Genomic DNA, 12,966 nt, shown 5'->3' on the forward strand with positions numbered 1-12,966 from the left:
ACAGTCAGTCTCTTGGCTCTGTGTTGGTGAGTGGTGGCCTGTCTAAGGTGCTTCTTTTTAGACAAGATTTAGAGCTGGGGTCCAGAAGCTTTGTGACTGCTCAGGCCCTCAGGATGTTTCAGCAGTCTAAGTGTCCAGCAGGACTGTAGAGAAGCTGTACCTGCTGACCGATCTGTTCATCGGCTGCTTTCCAAAGTGCTGCTTGAATGAAACATGGGCTAATTTCCTAAAGACGATAATTAGAAGTCCGCTGAGCTAGCAGAAGGAAGGTATCATGGAGCAGAGGTGGAAAACATGCATTATTCATTGTGTCTGGGGACTGCTCTCAGAATTCATTGCTATACTGAAGCTCAGGTCTCAAAAAGGGGATTGTAGGCCCTGGAAAGCACTGTCCTAGCAAGTCTTTTTCTCCATGGCACAGTACTGTGTAAAAGACAGTCTCATTGTAGTAACAAAACTTATGATTAAGAATCATTACAACTCTTTTGGGAGTTGGGGGAGGGGGCTCAGCCTAAAAGGACTCTGGGTGCTCCCATGGTAAGAATAACTAATTATAGTCAAGGATTGATGGTGGACAAGATATATAAGAAACCCTTTCACTTGTCATATGCAAATAAGCTGAGTTAAATCGATCATCCTAGAAGCATCAAGCTAGCAGTCTCACTGTGACAGCACTTACTGTGAAATATGTATTACTCTAACAATTTCTGGGGACTACTACTCCCAAGTTTTTGATTTTTGGTTTCTTGTTGGTTTTGTTGTTTTTTGGTTTGGTGTTTTGTTTTGTGGGTTTTTTGTTTTGATTTTGTTTGTTTCATTTTTCTTTGTTTGTTTCAAGAAATACAACACCAGATAGTTCCCAGACCCACAAAGAGTTAAAACCGTATGATAGATTTTGGATTGTATTTTTTTTTTCCTTCTGAGTAGTACATGTTTTTATTCTTAAGCTTTACCTTTTTTTTTTTTTTTTTTGTTTGGTTGCGTATTATTTAGTGAATTTACAAGCATGAGTTGTCTTTCAGATTTTTGTTGCCCATCCATTCACAATTGTTTTGAGTAGCCACAGTTTGTGTTTGGCTGCTTATTCCACTTGTCTTGATTCTCTGCCTTCTCCAGGGCTGAAGTGAAATACCTGCACACTTTTTGGCTGGGCTTGCAAGGACTAGCCCCGGCCTTTGGTGTCTCTGCTGGTTGTGTGTGACTTCCTTGAAGATTTCTTGAGATTTTCAGAAGTGTGAGAGATTGTCCGTCTCATGTTTGTGGACTTCACAGAGATTATGATTAAATCCACTGTAAGAAGCTTAATGTAAAATTCTGTGAGGGGCTGGAAGAGTTGCTGCAGAGCAAATTAAAATCTGGCATAAAATATGAGATGTGACTGTTAAAAATGGTCCCGACTGGGGCCATGGATTCCTCCAGACCTGCAGCTGTGGTTTCTGCTCTTCTGGGCTCTTTGGCTGTTGCGTAACAAAACGGCAATCAACAATGTGCTGGCATTAGTGGTAAGCTGCGTGGTGTGCTGGATATTAGTGCTGTTCTATGGGATTTAGTTAAAATGTGCTCTCCGGGGGATGGAGGTAGGGAGTAAATGGCTTTTAATGGCATTAGCGTAAAGGCAAACTTACAGCTTACTCATGATGAATAAATGATGCAAAACGGGGTGATAAGAGTTCAGACAACTGAGAATAGTGGGTTTGGTGGGGTTTTTTAGGGTTTTGGTGTTGGTGTTTTGGTTGGGTTTTTTTGTGATTGCGTCCAGAACATCTTCACTACTTCGATTGTGATAGTTTAGTTGCATACTGTTCTCTAATTCAGAGAGGTGTGTACTTTCTTCTTTGCACACTTATTCAATGCTTACTTCTGGGAATGTGCATCTACCTCAGTAAAAAGTGGACTCCAAGCTGGATCCAGGCACATGATTCCAGTGATGGGAGCATGTTCTGACTCCTTTGTCAACCACTAACCACTTACTTCTTGTATAACAGCCTCCCTTAGAGTTGAGTTTCTGGAGTTTTGAGGGTTTAAAATCGGAAAATTTGAGAGAAGTACTGTGGTGGTATTTGAGGGTTTAAATAAAGTAAGATAAACTTTCCACAGCGTAAGAGAAGTGACCCTAAGGTGAAGTGTAGGATCCTGTTCTGGTTCTTGGGATGTGGCAGCACAGTGAATCACAGGAGGTGTCTGTAATCATGTGGGTGGGAACAGTGCATGTGATGATGCTGGGGGGTCTTTTGGTTCTTCCCCCTCTTCAGAGAGAGAACAAACAATATACCTGCAAAGTACATAGTAAAACCAAAAATACTGACTGTAGGGGAGAAGAGCTGATGTTGCAGTTGGAAAAGTAACTTCTGTGTTTTATGGATTTCTTGTATCTCCTTAAGCTTAATGTTGGCTTAATGCAGCTTGCTGCATATAATTTAGAAACACAGTTTATATCCTCTTTCGTAATTACACTTCTCATTGTTTGGTAATGCTCTTTATACGTTATTTAATCTTTTTGTTTTGTCAGATGGCTGTCCATCCATTAAAAGCAAGACATGAGACCAAACCTTTTTTCTTTTGTTGCACTTTGAAATATTAACTTCTTAACATGTAGTAGTATATCAGGGAAGAATAAGAATGAAGTTTATGGACAACATATTGATCTTTGTTTAAAAAAAGTCTCAGAATGTCAGTGGTATAATTTTAATACTCAGTTGTAGGACACTGGTCCTAAAGCTATTAAATATGTTCACATTGTACTGTGTGTGTCTTGCTGAGGGATAACTGCTTTAATTTACTAAGGGTTTGCTGTGAACACTTGAGCTTTTTGCATGTAGGAGTTGCGCACGCTGCCCCTTTCAAAAATAAGTTTTACTGGCTGTCCTAAAATTGAATGAATAATTGATTGTTTAAAGACTTATGTACATTTTCTGATGGCTTTCTTGTACTATCTCACAGAGGTTGATGGAAATGCGGGTGAGGTTGGGCTCAGAGTGAGCTGAGTGCCATGGAGGGCACGGCAAGACCAAGAGTTCAGGAGCTGGGGTAACCTGCAAAGCCTCGGTGCAGCGTTGCCCGTTGCCTGCGGGCGATGGGGCAGCTGGTGCTCACCACATGCCAGCCAGCATCCTCGGGGTGCCAACACTGCTTCTGCTCGGTGCCTGCCTCTTGGCTCCAGTTGCCAAGTGACCAGCATATTTATTTAATCTTGGATGAACATGTTTTATGAGGAGTGGCTGTTTGTTTCACTGTTGTGCTGTGCCCTATACATCGAAGTGCATTTCTTTTACTGAAAGTGCTACCAGGGATAATGTTTTAATTCCCTAAATATTTTCCTTCTAGTATCAACTAAAGGGTCCTGCATGCCTTAGAAGCTTTGTGGTAAAGCACAACAGCAGGCAGATGTGCATGTCATGAATATCACTATTGATAATTAAACCGAATTAACTGCAAACTATTGCAAAACAGGGCTTGTGCGGGGAGAGGCTGTTAGACCCGTGAATATCGCTGTAACTTTGTGACAGATTCTCGCAGGGCACAGTGCTAAGCTATTCCCTGGTTATTAAAGACCTGATTGCACATGGGGATAGATTAGAGCAGAGTTGGACGGAAGGTAGCGTTGGCTGATTTGGGGCGGATTAGAGTGCTTTTTAAACGTAAGGCCGCGTATGGTTAGTGGTCAGAGTTCCAGCTTAGTGTTTGTTCCCAGGCGGCAGCTTGATTTATTCAGCAGCGAGGAGCAGTGTTGTCAGGTAGAATAAATAGCATCTGCCTAACGTGCAAGATTTCAAGGAACGTCTGGATTTGCCAGGGGCTCAGATGGCTTTCCTCCTGGCTTCAGAGGTCTACCATGTGCTGGGGAGTGTGGCCACTTCAGAAAAAGTCCAGCTGGCACAGATGGGTTTGTATCCAGTTTACCATTTGATAGAGAAGCAGCTCCTTCTGAAAAGGAGATGTGTGTTCTACTAAGAATGATTATCATTGTTGGAACTAAAAATTAGAAAATGCTCTTTGAATTCAGATCTAGGTTGCTTTAAATGGTTATTTTAGGAGAAAAAAAAATAGACTGGTACTTCAGGATTATTAAAACACATTAAATTACAGAATGTCTGTTAGGATGATTTTAGATTGTCAAGAGTAAGTTTATATAAGTTTGGAAACAGAAGTGACTTTGTAGTTTTCAGATTTGAAAGTAGAGCTTTAAATATGCAATGCATAAACATAATATTTTATTTGACTTTCCACAGTTCATTAATATTCTTTGTTCTTGTAACACACAAACTACATTGTATTCTAGTTTAACTTAATTCGTTTTCAGACTTTGGGCAAAAAAGGCACAGCTCTTCCTTTTGATAGAAAAATACCATATAATGGAAACCATGTTTTGCTTTCTCAAATTTTAATGTATGTCTGCATCAAGGAGCTGCTTCATTTACTCGGTATTTGTGGTTTGTCTAGAGGATTAAATGTTTTTCTGGAACCAATTTTCCTGGTTTTAAGTGAAAGCATTCTTGAATTGCTCTTCTGGAGCTTTATCCTGAATTGCCTCTGTTCAATAACTTCAACTCATTCTAATGCTAATGTGTGGTGTCTATCTCTTATGAATGTCTGGCTAGAGACTGAAATTAGCATATTTGGGATAGATTTGAAAAACACTTTGTTTCTTCATGTGCTTGTATTTTATAAATAGCTTAAAGGAGAGGATGGTGTATTTCATAAAGGGTTTCCAGAGTGGAAATCCAATGGGCCTTTGAATGGTGTGGCATTTCTATTACCATAGTCTGTTCTTTAAAGTGGATTCTCTCTGTCATTAACACCTACACAGTAGGGAGGATGCAATGAACTTTCTTACACATTTACTATTCTTATTTAAATGTTTGCATTCTGATGGTATTTTCTTAGAACTAGAAAAGTGCAAGCAGAAAAGTTGGTGCTTACTTGGGTACTAGACATTGCAAATGGCACTTGAGAAATTGCAAATGCTGAGATACTTGGCAGGAAATGGATTTCTTCCACTATTCTCTACTTGTGAAAAATGTGTTTTAAAATCTATTCCATATAACTTTAATTCTGAAGTCTACTTGAAAACAGGTATGTGAAATGCATCTGTAACAATTACAGATGTGATGCAGAAATGTTAAGGCAACTGAAACAATGAAGAAGAAACTGGATCACATTTTATGATTTTTTTTTTCCCCCCATGGTATTGTTGGCTGTAATTACTGAGTGTGGCCCATTTTCTCCTTTTCTTATATTAAAGAAATGTAGTCATCTTTCTTCTGCCTTTTACTAGTAGCCCTCAACATTGTAGTGAAACCAAGGTGGTTATTTTTTTTTTTTATGACAGCTGAGCTGATGATAACAGAGAGACTTATGTGAGAATTAGTTATTTTTCTAAGACTTTTATTAATAACTGATAGGCTTAGGTACAAAGAAGCAGATTTTCTGTGTTGAGTTAGCTTGTTGCTAAATCTCTTCCTGAGCTAAAACCCTGTTGCAATAGATCACTCTAATAGTGAAATAAAACTGTACATGCAGTTTGTATGCCAGGTTAATGCAGCAGTTCAGATTTGCGTATCCACACACACTGGTACAACCTTTTCCTTTGGAGACCCTTATTTCTGTGCTGGAGGACAGTTCTTGTCTGTTAGATATGAATCTAAGGCAAACTTGCTCTAAACTCAGTTCCAAAGTGAAAGGCTCAGTCTCCCAAGAGAATGGGGTCATGTGTGTATATATGTGTAGTAAGTTTTAGAGAGTTACTTTTGCTTGTTAATCTTTCTTCTTTAAGGTTCTGAATTTTCCATCCCTGGTGGTGTAAAGGCTTGTCTTCCTGATATTTTGTGCATCTTCGGATAGATAGACGTTAAAACTGCCGCAGTCAACATGTGGATACTGTATAACATCTATTTCTGGCTTGATTTATGTCACTCTCCTGGCTCATCTTAAGCACTTTCAAACCCACCTATTCATTTCATGTGTGGTGATTCAGGGAAGACCATGTATTTATGGACATAATATCGGACAATTTTATTGCACTCATGCACATCTGTGGTGCTTTCAGAAGTTCTGGTTCTGTTCAGCTCAACTTGAGTCCTCTCATTCCTTCAAAAAATATGACAACTCAGCAAAAACGCTGCTTCTGATGCAGTTATTTGATGTGGAGTTTGGCTTGCCAACAACAAGGGCTTTGTGTGAGGGAGCTGGAGGAAGTTGTTCCAGCGACGCCGGCTGTTCATCCCGTGTTTGACTAATGTTTAGGGTGCTGCTCTGACTGCATCTGACCCAGAGGCGCTTTGGAAGGAGCAACGGGTTTGTTATCCTTCCTTGATGGCCTCAGGGTTGTTTGGGTCTGCTGGAAGATGCGTTCTGACCACACTTCTGTCATGGCGATGAACTGAGCAGGACCCCCATGACATGTACTGTGGGGTTTCAGCTGACGCCAAATCCACAGCTGTCAGGAGCTGAGAAAATAAATGCTGGCTCTGGCAGAGAGGAGTGGGAGGGTGCATTAGTCTTTGTTGTGATACTGTGAGAGGAGTACTGAAGAGAGAAGTGGTGAAGAGAAGGGTGATAAGAAGAAATAAAGACAGGCCTAGATAGTATTTGGGATCCAGCCAGAGTGTAAACAAATCATCTGGGAGGTGAATTTGGAGTGATATCAAGTGAGGAGGGGCTGTGAATGGATAAAAACAAGAGGTAATTTAAGAGCACGGATCTACACTGAGATCAAGAGGAAACGTTATCTTGATTCTAGTGTTTGGAAAACTGTAGGAGGGAAGATGTGAGATGAAATGGAAGAGATGGGTGTATTTTAGTCAAAACATAGAGAAACAAAGCCTTATCCTCCCGGATGGGATGGGTGGATAAAAGGAAGTCATCAGGGTATGTGCTTGAAATTTGGTAGCAGGATGGAGAGGGTGTAAATGTGTGTGGTAGAGAGGAGGGATTGTATATTTATAATTGTCTGAGCAGTTCTAACAGTGTCAAGATATAGTGTCAAGCACAAGATATAAGATAAAGGATTACTGAGCCCAAAGGAAAGTGGAGTTTGAATGATAATGTCGCCATTCAAAATTTGTCGAGTGCTTGGGTTTAAAACTACAGTATTGTGTAAAATAATATTAAAATATTTAAATGAGATAAGCACTGAAAAATATAAAATATTTTCCTTCAACATATGGTAGAGTTTTCTTTGCCTCCTTTGTTGTGAAGGTGTTTTGACAGATGATTTATTTTCCTATGTGGAGATGCTAGTAGTGACGAAGAAGAAATAGTATGTCCTACACAGCAATAACTAATTTCTATCACTAGAGGTGCAAGTCAGAAATTTTACATACTTGGCAGATGTTGGAAAGCCAGAAAGTCATTTATGTGAATTTATTTTGTTCTGCTTTGCAGTTGAAAGATGCATGAGTGTTATGCAGTCTGGGACTCAGATGGTTAAGCTGAAGAGTGGAACCAAAGGGCTAGTTCGTCTCTTCTACCTGGATGAGCACAGGACCTGCATCCGATGGAGACCATCCAGAAAAAGTGAAAAGGCAAAAAGTAAACTTTTCATATTTCTTTTAATTTCTTGGGCAGTTCAGTATTAGAATATAAATTAGAGGGAAAACTAAACAATATTTTTTGATTGATTAAATAAATGCTTTTTGATGCTTATTTAAAATGTGATGTGATACTTACATGAAGGTTTTGAAGAGTACGCATAGAGTTTACCTGAGTACTAAAAGTTCAGGATTACACAAAGAAGCAGAGTGTAGTTGTCAGATGTCAACACTTTCCATAGGTTTATATGAATTATGAGCACACTGGAGAGTGAGTGACTTGATAACAAACTGTGCTGAACTCTTTTCAGTGTATACATCACGAATTTAAACACAGGACCTAGAAAAGCTTAGACTGAGGTTTCTTGATCTTAACTGTGATAATTTTCTTTAGGCATTATTACATCTTGAAGTTACTGTGTAGCATTATTTCTCATTGAAACTGACCCTGCTGCACTGTTTATAATTGGAAATTCACATCGTTGGTAAAACAAGGACTAGAAATTCACAGAACTGTCATGGAGTCTTGAGATCAAAAACAAGCAGTTGGGAAGGCTACAGATAGTAACAGTTGATGGTTTTGCACCAGTGTGTGGTGGCTAAGAGCTGCTGCATTGAACCACGTAGCTGTTTGGAGCCATGGCATTGGGAGCCATATTACCCTAGTGATGGGTTTCCCTCTCTTCCTGCTATAGAAAGCATGGCCGTGGCGTGAGCAGTCCCTTTGGGGACTGCGGTGTCCCCAGTGTTTTACTGATTGATGGCATCCATCTCCTCATGCTGCCCTTTGGGTAATCTACAGTCTTCTCATGTAGCAGGGAGCACTCTAAGAGCTTTGCTGTAACCTGCCTGTACCTGCACTGGCCTGCCTTCCAGACAGCTGTACTGTGCCCATGGCATGGCCAAAGCAAGGATCAACCTAGAAATCAAAAAGCCCTTTTGGATGTGAAGATATAACATGAAATAAACGTTTAATGACTTCTAGCCTGAATAATTCAGAATTGCTCAAAAGCAGAAAGAAATGGGGTGGATATCCAAGCACGTCAATTTTTGGTTTCCCTCTTCCCCACAGTTATCATCGACTCCATTTACAAAGTCACTGAAGGCCGGCAGTCTGAAATCTTCCACCGCCATGCAGAGGGGAACTTTGACCCAAGCTGTTGCTTTACCATTTACCATGGCAACCACATGGAGTCACTGGATCTGATTACGTCTAATCCAGAGGAAGCTCGCACCTGGATCACAGGACTGAAATATTTGATGGCTGGAATAAGCGATGAGGACTCACTCGCTAAGCGACAGAGAACACATGATCAGTATCCTTTTATAAGTCTGAGCTCCAGCATTTGATTCAGTATTTCTGGCTTGTTTTTTAGTGACATCAGCACAGGGTGTCCTTTCACTTCTGGTTAAATGACCGAAAACCTTAGCATTGATTGCAATGGAAACTTGAGTTATGGGTTTGACATGGACACTTATCTGTGCAATAAAACATGAGCCATAGTTTAGGGATTGGATTAAACTCCATTGAAGATGGGGGATAATCTTGCATTTTGTTACTGAAATTCTTATTGAAGGGTCAAAACAGTAATTTCTAGTTATCGCAATAAGTGCTAACCCCAGGATGATTTCAAGACTTCTGCCATCTTCTCTTTGCCCAACTGTGCTTTTATTCTGCTGCTGCAAATTGCAAGGTCTGTTAGAAGGCACTGTTTTCAAGACACACTAATTGAAAACTTAAATTTGTTAGCCTCTGCTCAGCTATAACCGTAACAATTTTGGGAGTCTTTCAGTAAACTAATTTAAAACTCCTGGCCGTCTCTGTTTCTCTTGGTCAATATGTGTCAGATATCTGTGTGTACTGCTCAGCCTCCATTGATTGTCAGGAGCACAAATCTTTAAAGCTCCTTAAACGTTCATTGTAGCCTAGTAACCGAAATGAACTTCTTGTAAAGATCTTGTCCATTGAATATTTTCTTGATGTTCTTTCTTTCACAACATTGCTGACTAGTATGTTAAACACAAAGAACACTCTTTCCCCCTAAGCAAAAAAAAAATAAAATCAAACAAAACCCAAACCCATCTTGATTAAAATTATAATCTGTCTCTTTTACCATATGGAAAGCTACAGTGGTCACTCATAAATGCTCCTCCTGGAGAAAGAACACAGTTTAGGTATTTTTAATTTACATTTTCAGTGTTTAATTCTGATATAAGATAGGCATAGATCCACTTGGGGAATATATTGCATGCTCTGTTGCACACATACTCAGCTTGCTATATTTATCCATGACTTTTCTGAGCTGCACATTTCTGTTGTATGTTCTCTACTGGTGAAACATCACTTCAGGTCTTGTTTGTGTTATCAAATGTGGCAGCTGGGAGACCGCAGACAAAATTACTCTGTACCAATTCCAGCTAATGTAAGATCTTAGGAAAAGCTGCAAAGGGATATATGTGCAAAGAGGGGGTAAAAAGTACTGATTAAGAAAGTGGAGAGCTTTGAGCAGAATGAAGGGAAAAGTGGAAGAAGATATCAGAGCAAGACAGCAGTGTTTGAAAACTTAAGAGTATGCTCTCAGAGGAGAAGCTAGTAGCAGAAATGAGAGCGCAAAGGGGCTGGTATTGTGAACCTAGCTGTAAATAATTGTCATAAACCAGTACCAGTTTTAAGCATTTCAATGAAACTCTAGCGAAGGCAGGGGAAAAAGACTGGTTCAGTGTCACCTCAAAACCACGTAATCCTGCAGAACATCCCAGAAAAGGTTATGTTAGAGCTGAGCTATATGCTGCATGAAGAGTCGCTTCTTGTTTTCTGAATTTGACAGCTGCTAGCTTTATTTGATGCCATTTTGCCCTTGTAAGGGGAGAAACAGCAAATGTTTGAACACTATCCACTTTATCTGTGCAATTTGTGATTCTATGGAGTTATTGCCGCCCTGTGGAAGGTGTGGCACAAGGTGAGATATTGGAGAGAAAATGGTGGACAAAGAAGTTGTCCAGAGATGGAAGAGTTACAAATATATATATATGTGTGATGGTCTTGGAGGAGAAAGGGTGGAAAAAAGAGTGGTTAATTTTTAATGAAGTTTTTATGGAAACCACAGGCTGATAATGTACTTGGGCTGATTCCACAGTCTTCCTTATTCCATTCTCTTGCACTAGATTAACATCATCCCTGATACACATGGCTATTGAGTCACAAAACCAGTAGTCCTCAGATATAACTCCGTGGAGGTCAACAGTCTTAGTTGCACCAGGTAGGAGGTACAACAGCAAATTGTACCAGAAGGTGTACAGTAGTAAAAATGCTTTGGTTTGGCATCAGAATGGGGAGAACCATGTAGACAGCACCAGATCTTTGCCAGCAATTATTTTATTTCACAGTGTATCCCAATAATTCTAATGCAGGATATGGGAAGTCTCAATTCAAATGTTTTGTGCAGATGTGCTGACTTGAAAAAAGACATGTTTGTGAAGGTTGGATTGAATAATGCTCAGTTCTTCTCCCTGGAAGATGTTAAGATCCTTTGCAAGGAGGATTATCCCCCTGCCCAGAAGAGCTGGGACAGCGTTGTCATCTTCTGAGTTTGAGTCTTGTCCCTTACCTGCCCAACTGCTCTGTCTCACTCCTCCATGAGGATGTACTTTTCCTTGATGTGTCTGTAGCTGGGTCAAACAGACCTTTGAGGAGGCTGACAAGAATGGAGATGGCCTGCTGAATATTGAAGAAATCCACCAGCTGATGCATAAACTAAATGTTAACCTGCCCCGCAGGAAGGTCCGGCAGATGTTTCAGGTTGGTGGTCTCTAACACACAGCTCGGTTGTGGTAAGACAGTGCCAGTTACCATCCGTTTCTGGACAGATCCAAAATAGGGTCTGCAATCTGAGACTGAAAACTCTATCCTTTCCAATGCTCTATAGACATTTTCCAAATGTTATCCCTTTGTAGACAAAGGTCTATCAGAACATTGTTTTAACATCATGAAATGTGTAGAAGACAATTTATTAATATTACTTTTTCAGATGTGTTATTATTTTGATCTCTGTGAACTGAATTGTTCTATGCTGGCATTGATGCACAATGAAGTTACTCTGTTTCTATTGAAATCTTTTTTTAATTTCCTTTATGGAAAATTATTTAATAGAAACTAGCTTTATGAAAGTAATTAGTTTTTTTAACAACTTCCTCTTACTTAGCCAAAATCAATTTTTTAGTTCTGCTGTCTGAAAACAGTTACCATTTTCCAACAGCCCTAGTGTTTACTGTAGGAAAGGAAAGATAAGCCAAGTACGTAATGGAGAGCAAAATGAAATGTTTTTAACTCTTCCAAAACAGTACCAGGCAGAAGCTGGTTTGCTATAAAACAGGGGAAAGTTGAAAAATCTTCTGTGGTCAAAAGTGTTTTGTTTGTCTGGCATAAAATCTGCATCAGAGGTACTTGTATGAGGTATAAGTAACTCCCCAAAGACTTGAGAAGTGTGAAAACTGTGGGGTTGTGTTGCGGAGGTGAATTTAGGTTGTATTTTTTTCCCACGAATTAGAAATGTCATTTAAGATATGTAGTAGATATAACGTGATTTAAAAATCCCATTTGACACCAGATAGAAGAAATGTCGTTTAAGATATATAGTAGATATAACATGATTTAAAAATCCCATTTGACACCAGATAGCTAGGAATTTTCTTAGTTTAATTGCTGTGATCTGACTGTATGGCTCAGATGACAGTAGCACTAATACGGTGTAATGAAATGCAGCTCCCTGAGATCCTTGGGTTTTGCTGACTGCTGCAGGAGAGGCAGAGAGTTGTGAAGCCATGTACTAAGAGGAGAAAAAAATAAATGTATTTCACTCTGCACTCTTAAACTGTCTAGGAACGAAGCAGGGCACTCTAGCAAGCACCAGCCTTTCTGCAATAAGAGGCAACTTTTGGTTAAAAATAAATTGCTTTGCTTATTTTTATTTTGCTGCAGTTGCTGCCAGACTATACCTGTGTTAATATCCTAGGCCTCACAGGCATGGTTGAAGTTATTAAGGTTGGATATTAAAGGACTGTTGAAGGTTTATTTACGGTTAGTCATTCAGGGCTCAATCCTAAAGGCCTCACCCCACAACCAACACTTTGTGCCAGCAGACCTATGGACTTCCAGGATTTAACGCAGGGTAAAGGGAATGGCAAAGTAACTCTGGGACAAATCCTCACCCTTACATCTGGCTACCCTGCACTGCTCTTGTGCTTGATCTGCTCAGGTGGTTCTGTTTGTGTGATGTGGCACAAACAGCCCCTGGGCTTGGGGAGCAGCTGTGGCTCCATTGGGGTGTCCAGGCTTATGAAGCAGTCCAAGTCCTGTGTCTGGAAATGGAGTATGTGGCTACTACTTTAGTTGTCTGTGGTGTAAAGATTGGTTCCTGTTCTAAGAGACCCTTCAAAG

The 12,966-nt window shown here is 40.0% G+C and overlaps 1 protein-coding gene across 1 annotated transcript in view; it reads left to right on the forward strand.

Annotated features, from left to right (window-relative positions):
* PLCH1 (phospholipase C eta 1) overlaps positions 1-12,966 on the forward strand; it is a 95,084-nt gene that overhangs the window by 31,883 nt on the left and 50,235 nt on the right. The window contains exons 3-5 of the mRNA XM_014945736.1: positions 7,384-7,530; positions 8,602-8,845; positions 11,199-11,328. Coding sequence (XP_014801222.1) covers positions 7,384-7,530; positions 8,602-8,845; positions 11,199-11,328 — 521 coding nt within the window. The remainder of the gene's footprint in view (positions 1-7,383; positions 7,531-8,601; positions 8,846-11,198; positions 11,329-12,966) is intronic.

This window comes from Calidris pugnax, unplaced genomic scaffold (genome assembly GCF_001431845.1).
Source record: "Calidris pugnax isolate Ruff unplaced genomic scaffold, ASM143184v1 scaffold111, whole genome shotgun sequence".
Classification (NCBI taxonomy): Eukaryota; Metazoa; Chordata; class Aves; order Charadriiformes; family Scolopacidae; genus Calidris; species Calidris pugnax.